Source organism: Scleropages formosus, chromosome 2, assembly GCF_900964775.1.
Source record: "Scleropages formosus chromosome 2, fSclFor1.1, whole genome shotgun sequence".
Taxonomy (NCBI): Eukaryota; Metazoa; Chordata; class Actinopteri; order Osteoglossiformes; family Osteoglossidae; genus Scleropages; species Scleropages formosus.
In genome coordinates, this window is record NC_041807.1 from 9,120,262 (window position 1) to 9,134,848 (window position 14,587).

Sequence of the window (14,587 nt, forward strand, 5' to 3'; positions counted from 1 at the left end):
TGGCACAAGCGGTTGTAGACATTATGTGCGTTTAATAAAATCCTATATATTAATAATAGATTGTTCAAAAGTTTATATACAGATACTTGTGTCAGGTATATTGGTTCTCAAAAATTATTTGCCTACATTTAAAATTCCCCTTCTGTTGATGTAATGCACTTTATCTATTTTTCTCTGAGACATACGTCACTTTGGAGGAAAGCGTCTGCTAAATGAATAAATGTAAATGTAACTTCAATTGACAGGGGGTGCGGTGGCGCAGTGGGTTGGGCCACAGTCCTGCTCTCCAGTGGGTCTGGGGTTCGAATCCCGCTTGGGGTGCCTTGCGGCGGACTGGCGTCCCGTCCTGGGTGTGTCCCCTCCCCCTCCGGCCTTACGCCCTGTGTTGCCGGGTAGGCTCCGGTTCCCCGTGACCCCGTATGGGACAAGCGGTTCTGAAAATGTGTGTGTGTGTGTGTGTAACTTCAATTGTCCCACAAGGGGACATTCCCCTGTTACAACAATTAAAAGGCAATTCAGCACAATTAACATTTTTCCCAAGACAAAAGACAGAGTTGACCCCCAATATGGAGAGGTGGACCAACATTTTCACTGTTTACTACACAGGTCTTTGTTCCATGTTTCGTTTGCCTTTAATTACAAAATCAGCAGAAAGGCTTTGCATCCAAAAGTTGCATGGAGACTCACACACACACTTTCTGAACCACTTGTCCCATACGGGGTCGCGGAGAACCGGAGCCTAACCCGGCAACTCAGCGCATAAGGCTGGAGGGGAGGCGGACACATCCAGGACGGGACGCCAGTCCATCGCAAGGCACCCCAAGTGGGACTCAAACCCCAGACCCACCGGAGAGCAGGACTCGGTCAAACCCACTGTGCCACAGCGCCACCTCGCCCCCCCTGCATGGAGACTGAAATACATTTCTCCAGTAAATGTACACACAATAAGTCCATGTTACTCCCCCAGTTGATGTAAATGTCATTAAATCTTACTGCTGCGGTAATTAAAGGTGCTGCAAACACTTTCTTAAAAGTCAAGGTGCTTCTTATAGCTGCCTGGCAGAGGGATTTGCCTAAAAGGGCTTTTGACTGAATGGAGAGTTGGAGCTCCTCGAGTGACACCCGTCATCCAAATGTCTTTTCCTCCAAAACGAAATGTGCTCTGAGAATCAATTTTTGGTCCCTACCTCCTACGTGCATGTTTATAGTAAATGAAATGGATGCCTTGGCCCGGGACCAGGGAACAGACGGCTGCCTGACCCACCAGAATGTCCGATTAGGTGCAGCCAGAGGCGTAGCTGTCACAAAGTGCAGCATAATTAATGCGTTTGCTTATGAATAAAAATGCAATGTATGATGTTGAATGCAAGGCCTAATTATAGACCGAGGAGCCTGGTTGACTGATCTCGTGTCACGCGGGACCTGACTTTTCTGGCACGGAGCATGAAGTCATCTCCCATCCAGTGTCCTGCTGGAGAGGAGACGCTTTTAGAGCCCCAGAGAACATCTACAGCATCTGTCTCGTGACTAATTCCATCAGCTTTGGTGGCTCCAGTCCTGCATGACCTGAGGCCCGGTGACTCTGAAAGGAGAGGGAAAAAATTCCAATGCGTGAGAAATTTTACTTGGTGACATTACTTTAAGGGCTCTGAGGGGGGCTCATTAGGGGGTTTTATATGCGATTGTTAAGGAACTGGTAGCATCCCATTATGAGACCACATCCTTCCAGCTTCTCAGTAGCATGAAAATATCTTTCTGATGGACTGACTTTATTTGAGTTTCTACTTTTAATAAACATGAAACCCTCCAATTCAAGAATGTGCTGAAAACCCGAATCTTATAGCTCGGCTATTGGACTTTCGGCAGAGCTGCAGATTAAATCCCCAGATATTCTGGTGTCCAGAAGCTTTTCTTCACCTTGATAAAACCCCACACAATTACAGAGTCACTACAAATGGGCATAAAAGGGGCAGAAAAAAGAGGACTGGCACGGTGACACAGTGAGTAGCGCTGTTGTCTCACAGTGCCTTGGTGGTGTGAAAGGACATGGGTTTGATCCCTGCTCAGTCTGTGTGGAGTTTGCATGTTCTCCCTGTGTCTGTGTGGATTTATTCTGGGTTGGAAATTATCGAGAAGATAATTTGTGCACTGATGATGTCACCTCGACTGGCGATGAAACATCTGCAAGCTAAATGCCAAGCTCGGCGAACTGCTGAACACCTCAATTTATTCTGGGTGCTCTGGTTTCCTCACCTGTAGTGTGTGAGTGACAGAGTCTGTGTTCCACTGATGTATGGATGAGTGAGCCAGTGTAAGTAGTGTATCTAGCAGTGTAAGTCACCACGGTGAATAAGGTGTGTGGGCTCATAACACTATGTAGAGTTTGTTGGAAGTTGTTTTTGACAAAAGCATCTGCTAAATAAATACATGTAAAAATCTGAAATATACCACATACTTTTACGTAGGTTTGGACAACTTTCTAACCTACAAATAACTAAAAAAAACTTTTTTGCTGGGTCTCAACAGGCTGTAAGCAGTGGTTATGCATTCTCTGGTGTACCACTGTTTGTCAGCAAACCGACTGTAAAGTTCCATTACTTTAATTTTTACTGTGCAGGTGAGTAATATTCTCTCCTTTGATATGCACAATACACGCAGTAATAGCGAACTTAAAATCCCCCGCCAACGGTGCTGTGAACAATCGATTTCTCTGGAACGTGCCGTGAGCACCGCACTGGAGCAGCGACAGGTGGCCGCGGTTCTGCTGTCCCCCTGTGACTCTGACGGATTCATTTATACCTGTTGTCATGGGATATAGAGCCCTTTCTCCTGAAACACATCATCAATATGAAGCAACAGAGCACACGCAACTTCTCACGTGTGACCTCAGAACACAACCCATGGACTACATTTATTCACTTAGCAGACGCTTCTCTCCAAAGTGACTTACAATAGTGTTACTAGCCCACACACCTTATTCACCGTGGGGACTTACACTGGGTCACTCATCTGTACATCAGTGGAACACACATTCTCTTTGTCACTCGCACACTGGGGTGAATCGGAACAGCATGTCTTTGGACTGTGGGAGGAAACCAGAGCACTCGAAGGAAACCCAGAGACAGGGAGAACACGCAAACTCCACACAGCCTGAGCAGGGATCAAACCCACATTCTCTCACACCACCCAATCACTGTGAGACAGCAGCACTACTTGCTGTGCCGCCGTGCCACCCCAATATAAAGGGTCTAAAGATAAACTATATAAATATATATATATATATATAATGCATGTTTATATATACCGTACTAATCTAAATGGTCTAAATATAAACTATACTGTGTGTAATATTGCCAAAGTGTGGTGGAACTGGTGCTGTTGCATAACTCCATGAAAGAAGCTGAGTCCTGTGAAAAAGAGTTGTGTACTAATGACGCGAAAAGGTGAAAAGATGCTGTTAAAAACAAATGATTCACTTCAGGGAATAAACTCCATTCGGTTTCAGATGAACAATAACACTCCCCACCAGCGCACGCACGCACACACACACACACACACACACACACACACACACACGCGCACTCACCCAAACTTCTTTTGACACCTCCCCAGTTCATAGCTGTTCCCCTATGAGATTGAATGCTGACAGTTCTCCACGCAAGAGGAAAAAAACAGCTCCTCTTCCTGAACACAATATTAATACTTAAAAAAAAAAGAAACTTTTTGCACTTGCGAGATGTGCTTTTCTGAGTCAGTAAGCTGGTAAATAACACTGAATGAAGCTCTGCTGCTTCTGAGTGGGCCAGGCTGTCAAAATCGTCACTACAGCAGCACTTGTGACATCCAGAAATGAGGGAAAAAAAACATTTATATTTTATATATGGCGCATTTAAAATTCTTCTGCTGATGAAAACAATTATTGATGTTGCTGTTGGATAGAACATTTTAGTAAATGCAAACCTTTTCGTTGTAAGTGTAACTCAGGTGTGTACGCGGGAAGGGCTTACGCAACCCATCGCAGTGTGGGATGGTGACGAGCACCCCCTGCTGGATGGACCTGCATCGAAAGCCTCTTGCAAAGCGGGAAAGGTCACGCGGAGACGAGACGAGACTCGACGCGAAGACGAGACGCGACGTCAAGACGAACTCGGTGAAGTTCGTCTTTCTATTTTGCCATTTCTTCTGCCTGAGAAACAAGTTCAGTGTCATGATATAAACTGCACCGGTCTCCTATTGCGGCTGTCGATGATGCAGCATCGCTTTTACGTCCCACAACATGATGGAGCTGGAGGGAGGGCCAGAGGGTAGCGCTGGCGCCTCACGCTTCCTGGGCGGCCGTTTCGGACCTGGGTTCAGTCTGTGTGGAGTTAGCGTGTTCTCCCCTATGATGAACACGCTTCAACAACCTCCCAATAATTCACTACCTTGAAAAGCCACGTGAATGTTTGCCAAGAGTCAACTTTTACTCAACGGTGCTTATCCTACTTAACCTTGCGGAAATTTTGTTGAGTTTTGTTACCTGCTAAACGAAGTAGACTAACAAGTGACCGAACCGTGGTCTTGACCTCGTATTTCCTCAATGCTCAGCTGTCTCTCAATCACAGTGAAAACAGACATGTGCCTTACAACCCTAAGGACACAAGTGGAAGACAGAACATTCCGGAGGCACTCTATCATGGGTCACATGGACTAGAAAGCGCTTAACATCCGAGGTGTTGACACAGTGATGGTGGGCCCTTCTCGCAATCCCAAGAGCAGCACTGTGATGGATTTGCTCTTGCTGACCACTTACTGCAGCCGTGCGCCACATCTTTTCCGATTTTGCTCCAGCTTGCCCTTCGGACAAAGCTTGATGTCACTTGGTCCCATCGCAGAAGGCACTTCCCGTCAGAAGAGTTCAAAATGCGAGCAAACTCTTCTCACAGCGGAAGACTTGGCTTCTCAGGGACTCCGTATTGATGCTTGTCAAAGCAGCGCCGTGAAGGAGGCTGGTTAATCCTTTGGCGATGACAGCGGTGGATAGGGATTCCGGAGAAAGGGCGAAATGGCCGACTGCAGCTCCTCTCCCAGGGGTTGTGTTTTCAGCGGTGTGACTCGCCAAACGACGGCTGCCACCCACCCACCCGCACGCCCGCGCGCCTCGAGTGTTTACCGGCAGTGCTGTAATTGCTCTCCCCGGTCCCCATGTGCCGTGGCGGAGGTGAGGGATGCCACATCTTCTCAACGAGCTTTACGATAATAAGCCGGGGCCGCTGTGCTTTTCTGATTGACGGTTTTGTAAATATTTACCACCCTGAGGGCTGCGGAATATTTCAGGCCTTCTGGTTAATTCATACATTGCTTCCTAAGTGGAAAGTGTGGACTTTTACAGATGTCACGAGAATCTACCCATGGAGCTTCTTGTTGTTGTTGTGTTCAAACAGCAAAACCGGAGAAATTTTTAATGACGGTGGAGGTTGAAGTTTTGCAAAATGAAGAGCCTTAGAGAAGAATTTCTATCGGCGATATAAACAGCAGAAAATCCACTGTTCTTCTTTAACATAAGCAAGAAAAAAGTGCTTCCACTTTAGAACCAAAAGAAGTGAAAATGTTAAAAATATAAAAAACAAGGGATTTGTCTTTTTTTTGGGAAAGATTTTCTTCACAACTGTGCACACACTTGTTGCACAAACGGACACCGGAATATGATGGATACTAATTGAATCCATACAGGGCTTTCTGTGGGTGCCTTTGGGCGCTGGAATGTCTTGCATCCTCTTTATCTGTATGTATATTTAGTACGGATGTGTGTATGCAGTGAAATCTGATGGCTAATAAAAACAGAATGGAAATTATGGCAAACAGTTTGGTCCTTGATCTGAGTTGGAGGCACTTCTTAGGCCATGTGGCATTACAGTGTTTGCTCTTTGACCTTTCCACCCTGAATGCATAATTGGTTTTTCGACTGGGACCACCAAGATGCTCTATCTCCTCGTCTCTCAAATGGGTCTCTTGTCTTCCAGGAAGTTCTGCATCCTATGGGCAGATCAATGTCTGGAGCACATGAGCCCCAATCTCCTGGAGTTGCTCTTCCAGGAGGACTAGCAGGATCTCTGGAGAAGCGCTTAGTACAGTGCTACAGTGCTTTGCCCCTGTCTGAATCTCAGCGGAAACCGTTCTGTCTTTAAGTTCTACCTTTTAGCAATATAGCAATCTTGCCTATTGTGTTTATTCTGATTCAGATCTACCATCATGACAAATGTACCTTTTTTGCTGCCTACTTATTATTAGCAAGGGGATGAGGATGAGGTTGTAATAAAAGAAAATGAAGAGATCCCCTGATCTGTTCATATAAAGACAAATCTCTAGGTTTTTAATTTTAAGTTTTACAAGAAAACCTGCTAATTTTGCTCCCTGTGGCTGTCAGTTTGCAGTCTTCATTTTCTAGGTTTGAGTCCTGCAACTACTATACCTCTAAGCAAAGTACCCTGAACCGGTACAGTAAGTACACTTTGTTGCGTAACAGAGTAAATCATTGTAAAGTTGATATTCAGACAGCGTTAGAAAGTGTCAGACAAGTATTACAGATTAATAGGAGGTCCTAAGGTTGTCACTGGATGTATTAACAGGGGTGCAATATATTTTCAATTATGAAGTGTAGAGTAACATAAGCAAGCACTTTTTCTTAATTGGCGAACAGAACCGATTTCCAATAATGCGTTTGCTCATTTTGTCACTATCGCAAGAATGACGATTGCTGTGACACAACTGACTTCAGTTACTCGGAGCCCTCTTCATCCGAGCAGCTCTCTCACACCTTCGTTTTGCACTGATTGGTATACTTCCAGGGCAGAGGTGCCCAGGAGAGGTGTGTGGGAAAAGTGTTTGAACCCGTGACCCTGGTGCTGCCTCTTGAATAATACAGGAGATGTTAGCCATCAGCTGTGAAGCACCTCTCGCTCACCACATCGCCTCGGCACGGTCGCGTCACCCCATTCCCCGAAGGCACGTAGAGAGCATTTCTGAGGGGTCTCTTGACCATCTCGGTCAGTGCAATTTTGCCTGTTTTGTGAACGCACTTCTTTGCGGTGTCGCAAGTCCGGTGTAGGCCGGAAGAAAGGGGGGCAGGTGTCAGAGTGGGTCCCCCTCTCATGTGTCGCTTCCACCTTCCAAACTGGAGATGTGAAATACTCTCGCACAGCAGAGGAACAATGTGTAGCCAGTGCCCTTGTTTTTTCCTTATGTTTCGATCGACTCTGTGCCTTGACGGGTCGAGCTCCGTCTCCAGCAGCCCCTTGTTAATTTTGCTGTTTGTCAAAATGTGGCACTTGCATATGACTTCCAAGAAAGGGCTACGATGGTCTATGTTCACATGGACACTCACAGTAACTTTTGTGCGGGAAATTTCCTTTTCTTTCCCCCCACATGCACTCTCACTCAAACACACACACACACACACGTGGTGGTATCGATGTACCCTACCTCCAGTTCAAATATAAGCATCCTAATTAAATGGAAACGAAATCAGTTTGTCTCAGCTGGTTCCACGGTCCGGGCACAACATCACAAGTGTGTACGCGGCCATAAAGGATATGTTCAGTTTTCATTTCATCAAAAAAATCATTCTCCTTCATTCAGCAATAAAAGTAAAGCCCAGGTGGGGTCTGATGATTATAAAGCACAAAAAAGACTACAGCATTGTGCCTATTCTATTTAAAAGCTGAAACATAATATGCAAGTGGCTGAGTAGGTAAAGGGCAATATTTGTCTTTATTATTATTATTATTATTATTATTATTATTATTATTATTATTTTAGACTTGCTAAATAAATATATTTGCAAGTGAGACACATGAGGTTGCCCTGGTGAATTTTTAACTCTGTGGTCTTCCATTCAGAGAAGTTTGTTAACCAAATTTCCCAGTGATATAAAATTCATTGTTGTGTCCTCCATTCTCTGCTCATGGCAGAGACCTGATTGAAGGGCAGAAGGAGGATCATAAAGTTCCGTTCTACCCTACATGCCCAGGAGTGCTCATTTCTCATCTTGCTGATCTCTGGAAGAAGGTGGGAATCCCAGTTAAACCCCAGGCTCATTAGATCCCGGTGCTGTCCTCAGCCACTGATTGCTTTCTTATTTTTATACCTGCTAGTAATTGCACACTTCCTTCTCCGCAATGTCGCTGTGCCATATTGCGTTATTGATCGATTTCGGACTGACCTGTGACCTATCGATATGAGGGGTCCAGGAAGAACCCAGTTTTGCGTCAGCAGCTGGTCCTCGCTCAAGGGGTATAGGCGAACCAAGGGGAAATCAGTGGGATTTAGGGAGCCACGGTATGGGCTGATGAGACTTTCTGAAAGTATTTCACAGAAGCACTTAAAACAATGCATTATCATGACAAAGGCAATTAAATTAATTTTATTGATAATTTCCTGATCTGAACCTTCAGGAAACCAGAAGTATTTCACATTTCCTCTAATGCTTTGTCTGGGCAGTAAATTTGATTTTGAACTGAATCTGTTACTGATATCAGTGGAAGGTAATCCTGTAATTTTACACTGCTTTTGTACTGTGCTGTGTTGATTAGCGATTAAGGGGCTGAATTTTTCATTGTTTGACCTTGTTATTTGTATTTAGTTCTAAAGGTTTCCTAGGGGTTGAAACTGAGCCAAAGCTTGTGACCTGAACTGAGTTTGCTCCCCAATCCCAGGATGCACGTGCTCCAGGTGGACTCAGTGCAGCGCTGGATGGAGGATCTGCGTCACATGACTGAGGTGGAGTGCATGTGCATCCTGCAGTCGAAGCCCATCAGCGTGGATGAGGAGGCAGCGGGTGAGCTCATTGTAGGCAACGAGCGAGTGCCGAGGGATGGTCTGCAGACGCTCCTCAAGCGCGCCTTTGCTGTCAGCGCTGAGCTGGGAAAGGTTTTCCACCGGCTGGAGAAAGGCCGCTGGTCACGTGTGCACAGCACGGCAACCCGAGCCAACGGCCACGTGCGCACCCTTGTGCACGAGTACTCGTCTACCCGTAGCTCCCCAGCTGAGATGCAAAAGGTGAGTCCCCTTTCTGTGAGCCATCAAAAACCAACAGGTGACAAACGCTCGTTCCGTTGCCCTCGGAATCACGCAGAACAAAGGACTGCACACAAAAAACACCTGGGCCCTTTATGAGTCTTTTGCATCCCCAAAGTTCACAAATTAATCCAGAAAGTTGCATCATCTTCCAACACACCAAAAATATACATATTTCAGAAGAAAATTGTGTCTCAAGTCTGATGCAGACAAAGGATGTGACTGATTCTTTGGCCTGGAGGTCCTCAGAGCAGAACAACAGAGATGCAGGGAGTCATCACTCCTTTATATCTACGTATTTGATATCAAAAAGATGAAAAATTAAGTCACGTGTACAGGCTGAGTAACTTTAACAAAGTGGCCCGGATTTGCAAACGCTGGCTTACTTCCACAAACGAAATAAACCACATGCTTAACATTTCTTACCTAAACTATGTTTCCTTTTTTCACAAAATGTATTGCTTTCGTAGAAAAATAAGTCGCAGTTAAGACGGACCTGAAACAGAAATAAATTGTAATAGAGAGCTTCATGCCCCTGTTTGATTTCATCACACATGTGGACATTCAGTCATCCAGGAAGTGCTTGGCTGCTCTGTAAAGATCAAGGCTGAACCATAATTTAGGAAGCAAATCACAATTAATATTCTGAAGCTTCTCATCGGACTTTACTGAAGCACCACTCTCATAGTTCGCAATTTAATTGGCCTGACTTCTTGCATGTGATATTTGTGTCATTGTAACTTGTGTTAATTATAAAAATCAAAAACATAGATATTTGTCTAAATGTCTTGTAGACGGCATATTAAGCATGGTGTCATGAGTTGTAATCCCAGTAACAACCAGAGGTCCTGTTCTGAAGCATTTGGCTGAAATCTGCCCACCTGTTCCCAGTTGGTGAACAAATTACAAAAAGCAAGCAGGAAACTTGAGTAGTTGTGGGTATTTGATCAGCTCTCTACTACTTTTCCTGTGATAACCTATGGCCATTGTTTACGTACCCACTCTCATCCCTAGTGTGGTTCTATTCCATTCCCAAGCTCCTGCCCTGTCTGCACTGGTCTTCTGCGTTCTGGTCCAGGTCCCATGTTTCAGCCTTGTCTTTGTCACGCCTGCGTACTAATTCCGGTCCCATACCCCGTTCTAATTTTTAGCCTTGGAAGAACGCCCTTTTGCATCTCTTTGCTCCGTGTTCTTCATCCTAATTTGAGTTGAGCACTTGTATATAAACTCTGCATTTGAGATCACCCATCTTATGTCCATGTCTAGATGTTACAGTAAAACACGGCCTTGTCCATGTCATGTTCACATGTTACACGTGGCCTTTCACTTTATGGTTAAATATACAGCAGATTATAGCTGCTGAAATTTGTCTTATTACTGACAATGCAGATGTGCTCGCTGTGCTGACTGGCTACTGGTTCCTCAAGTCCAAAGTGGTAATTAGTATGTCTGAGAAGGCTGACTTGTGTTGTCAGTGGTGGTTAGTACTGATGTTCAGTGGAAATCTTGCCTTTTGGGGTCATGTTAAGGCCACAGCTCCATCACTCTGAGATCCTTTTGCTGAGATCCTCCACCACTTCCTTCTTGTTTGCTATGATTTCAAGAATTAAAATCAATGAAGTCAGCTGCGACACCAATGTGATTTATAAAAATATATTCGTCTCCAGTTTGTTTTAATCTGCATATCCCTCTCTGCTTTGATTTCCATCTGATCTGCACGCCACTCTCAGTATGAGAAGACCCTCCTGGACAAATGCCTGGAGCTCACCACCATCACAGAGAGGTACACATGTGCTGCACACCATCATTATGACATCATATATGTAATAAACTTCAATTTATTGGTGTACAATAGAGAAATGCTGCTATAGTCTTCTGCAGTATCTATCTATCTAATCTACTTTGTCCTCACACAGACCTTCAGAGCACCACTGTGGCCACCGTAGCATTGTTATGAATGGATCATCTCATGAAAGCATCATAAGTGTCATTATCATTAACACCCTTAAAAGCTTATTGTCAAATAGTTTTTTCCTTCTTCAGAAACACCAATTGTTTCACTGATTGTTGCCTGATTGTTACATAATGATGCCCATGAGGGTTGGTTGTACTGGACTGTGTGACTGCTTTATGTCAATCACTCAGATAAAATAGTAGACCAAAGTGTTTGTGTCACAGTTCTCCACTCTCCGCACCAATTGCTTTTGATTTCTAAGCCAATTACAATTTTCTGCCAGGACTGTTATACAGCCTAGGAAAAAGGGTTGGCCCTGTGGTCCTGATTACTGGATTGTGGTTCACGCAAATCCCGCTGAGTCATGTTATCTCTGCAGGTGTGTACACACTGAGGATGAGAACCTCCTGAAGTCAATGAGGGAAGAAATCCAGGAAATATTGACTGACATCAGTGACTCGTTCAGCCAGATGATTGACATGGCTCTGGCCAATGAAATTCAGGTGGGAGAAATTTGTCAGATATTGGAGGCAAAAAATATTATCAGTGGTGCTCAAAGTAACTGTGCAAACGCTGAGGGAGGGGGGATTGGATTTTCTTGAGCACTATGGCTCATGTCCCCTCCACCTCCCCCTGTACCATATATGGAAAAGAAACACATTTGTTATACTCTCATTTCTCATAACGAATTTGTTAATCTTTACACTATAAAAGCTATTCTGAAAGAATCTGTTGTTATTTTTTGTTGTTAATATATTTGCCCAGTGGGATTTTGATTCCTGTTTAAAGTTTCTTTAACAGAACTGATTGTTTGACAAGTAAACCTAGAAGGAGTAAATGGCTGGTCACATCAGAAGGGGAGCAAAACAAATAAGCACAGATGATTCCTCCTGGGCTTCCAGCTGAGACTGTGAAATCAGGCATCATTAAACAAGTTTTTTTTTTTTTTGAATTATCAAAAAGTGTATAAATGTACTAACAATAGCAAAATGCTGTCAAACGCTTTATTTCAGTGTTTTTAAAATCTCCCTCAAGGCTTACAAGCTATTTAAGGCTTTACTCCTGCCTTTATCAAGAAATCAGTTATGGTTAATTAAGCAAATAATTGATTTTTTTCTGCAAAGAAGTATGTTTCAGATCCCCCAAAAGCCACAGCAGTGCAATTATGCTAATAAAAGTATGCTGTGAAATCCGTTTTCCGAAAAAGTGGTGAAACTGACTAGCTGTATCAAGCAAGGAGTAGTCTGGAGTTAAAGCCTGAATAACCCATCAACTGCCCGGATGCAGGGTGGAGTGACGCTGCTCTGGACCACTTCATCGGTCCATGCAAATGATGACTACCACTAAGGCTTCCAACAAACGATGCATTGCCTCACCGTTCATTGTGCCCAATGAAACCTTAGTCGTATGGGGAAAAATGTCTTTCCATCGTCCTTCTTTTTCCTGGAACATCCGCTTGGAGTGTATGTCCTCGCTGTCAAACCTTCACATTAGGGTAGTGGCACACAAGGCGTCTGCTGGAAGTTCAAACACCACCTGGAAGCGAGGGGACTGGGAACATCCAGAACAATGTACTATCATTTATAATACATGTATGGCATGTACACTGTGTGGCAAACACAGCCGTGGTGTAAAAACCTGCTGCTACAAACACTGGGAATAAGTGGGCCTACAGCTTCCTTCTCAGTGGTGTCATAGCTGAGCTCCATTAGGCATGTCTGGAGGACCTGTTCCTTCCCGTTTGCTATGGTTTCAAGATTTAAAATTAAACAAATCAGCTGTGACACCAAGGTGATTTATAGATATACATTTTCAGAATATAGCCAAGGTTAAAACTTAAGAAAACAGAAACTGCAATTATAAAGAATTATGATTTTGCTCCAAAACAAGACAGACAATTGAGCTCAATTAGACCTGCTTTATGGTTAATTGAAATGCACTCTTGGGTCAATGAAAATTTCACATTTCCTTTATTTACTTAATTAATTAGATTACGCAGGATATGAAAACTAAAACTTTATTTTTTATTCTTGGAAGCTGTCATGTTTATTGGCTTTTATATCTGATTGTTTTAGTGGTCTACGTGACCACAGTACAGATGAGAAGCTGTAGCAGTATGACTTGCTCTCAACTCAGACCCTTCTGCAAAGGTGAAACTTCAACAGGCCTGTTCTCACCCTCAACAGATCCTAATTCGACAAATCGAAACGTCGGATAACGTGTACACCATAGGGGGTGCCATCAGCAGCCTGCTCTCACTCACACAAGATGGGCCGCAGCTATGCCGCATTATTGCCAAGGTGAGTCACTTGCCACCTCTCCCTGGGTTAGGCATTGCTGGAATGTTCATCAGAGATCCTCAGAGATCTTCAGAGATCCTAACACTTTCTCAGACATCCTCCTTGGTCCAGAGAGCTTCTCAGGTACCCTCAGAGATATTCAGAGTTCTGCTCAGAAATAGCATTCTCAGAGACCAACCACACCATCTTTCCCCAGATATCTCCAGCTCACTCGGACCTCTCAATTTCCCCTCCGAGATCATCTCAGAAATAGCCCTCTCGGAGATTCTCAGTGTTACTGATAGATCCTATGTTTTCTTTAGATGTCCTTGTAGATCATCCATGTTCCCCAGAGAGCCTCCATTTTCCTCTGTGACTCTAACAGCTCTCCTTAGCATCCAGACTGCTGCAATAAACTCTTATGCTGCTCAGAAATAACATTTCCTCAGAGATCCTCCGTGTTCCTGAGAGATCTTCAGAGGTCCGCTCAGAAAAAGCCCTCTTAGAGACTCACCATGTTTCTCAGAGATTCTCAGAGATTCCAACAATTCCTTTGAGATTGTCCATGTTTCCCAGAAATTCTTAAAGTTGTTAATTATTCTGCCATGTACTTCAGAGGTCTTTTACTATGTTCTTGGGTCCTCAAAGGCGTGCAGGGGAAGGGACTGTTCTGAAAAACTGGAGTGCCCACCATGGCACTTCCATAGTTTTCACTACAATGTTTCCTTCAGGGTAAACCCCGTTGCACAGAAAAAATTAAGCTTTCTCACTGGTGATGGAGTGGTCAAAGGAACTGGGCCTAGTTGTTGGTTCACATTCCATAAGGGAAGTCCAAGTTAACCTGATTTTTCAGTATATCCACATGATAGCGGTAAGTAAGCTGTCAAAACAGAAAGAATGCATTAACTGAGGTCAAAAACCTTTATACTGTTTGAACTGCATCACAACTTTCCCCAGGCTGTCCCCATATGAGAAGGTAATCGCTTAATCAGATGAGCAAACTTGACCTCAGCTCACCGCTCTGGTGTGAAATGTTTTGTTCATGCAACAGTGTATATTTCAGATTGTGTTTGTTCCCACTTGAGTGGAACACAATATTTCTTCCTTCCTCCACGCTGACAGTGATGCCTTTGGTTGTTGATGCACTGGGTAAAGAGCCAGAGATGAAGTTTAACAGCAAGATGATGCCATGAAAGCAGGCCAGACAGAAATAGCTCTTATGAAGTGCCGGGAGCCACAACCCCACTGGAGCCAGACGTAATCGGCTCTCTAGTCGCCCAAGTGCGTTCCTCTCAGGCTA

The 14,587-nt window shown here is 44.2% G+C and overlaps 1 protein-coding gene across 2 annotated transcripts in view; it reads left to right on the plus strand.

Moving 5' to 3' along the window:
- The window catches only part of insc (INSC spindle orientation adaptor protein), a 45,961-nt gene that overhangs the window by 16,003 nt on the left and 15,371 nt on the right, over positions 1–14,587 (plus strand). For both annotated transcript variants that reach the window (XM_018761172.2, XM_018761182.2), the window contains exons 3-6: positions 8,694–9,036; positions 10,785–10,837; positions 11,388–11,511; positions 13,195–13,308. In XM_018761172.2, the coding sequence (XP_018616688.1) occupies positions 8,694–9,036; positions 10,785–10,837; positions 11,388–11,511; positions 13,195–13,308 (634 nt within the window). The remainder of the gene's footprint in view (positions 1–8,693; positions 9,037–10,784; positions 10,838–11,387; positions 11,512–13,194; positions 13,309–14,587) is intronic.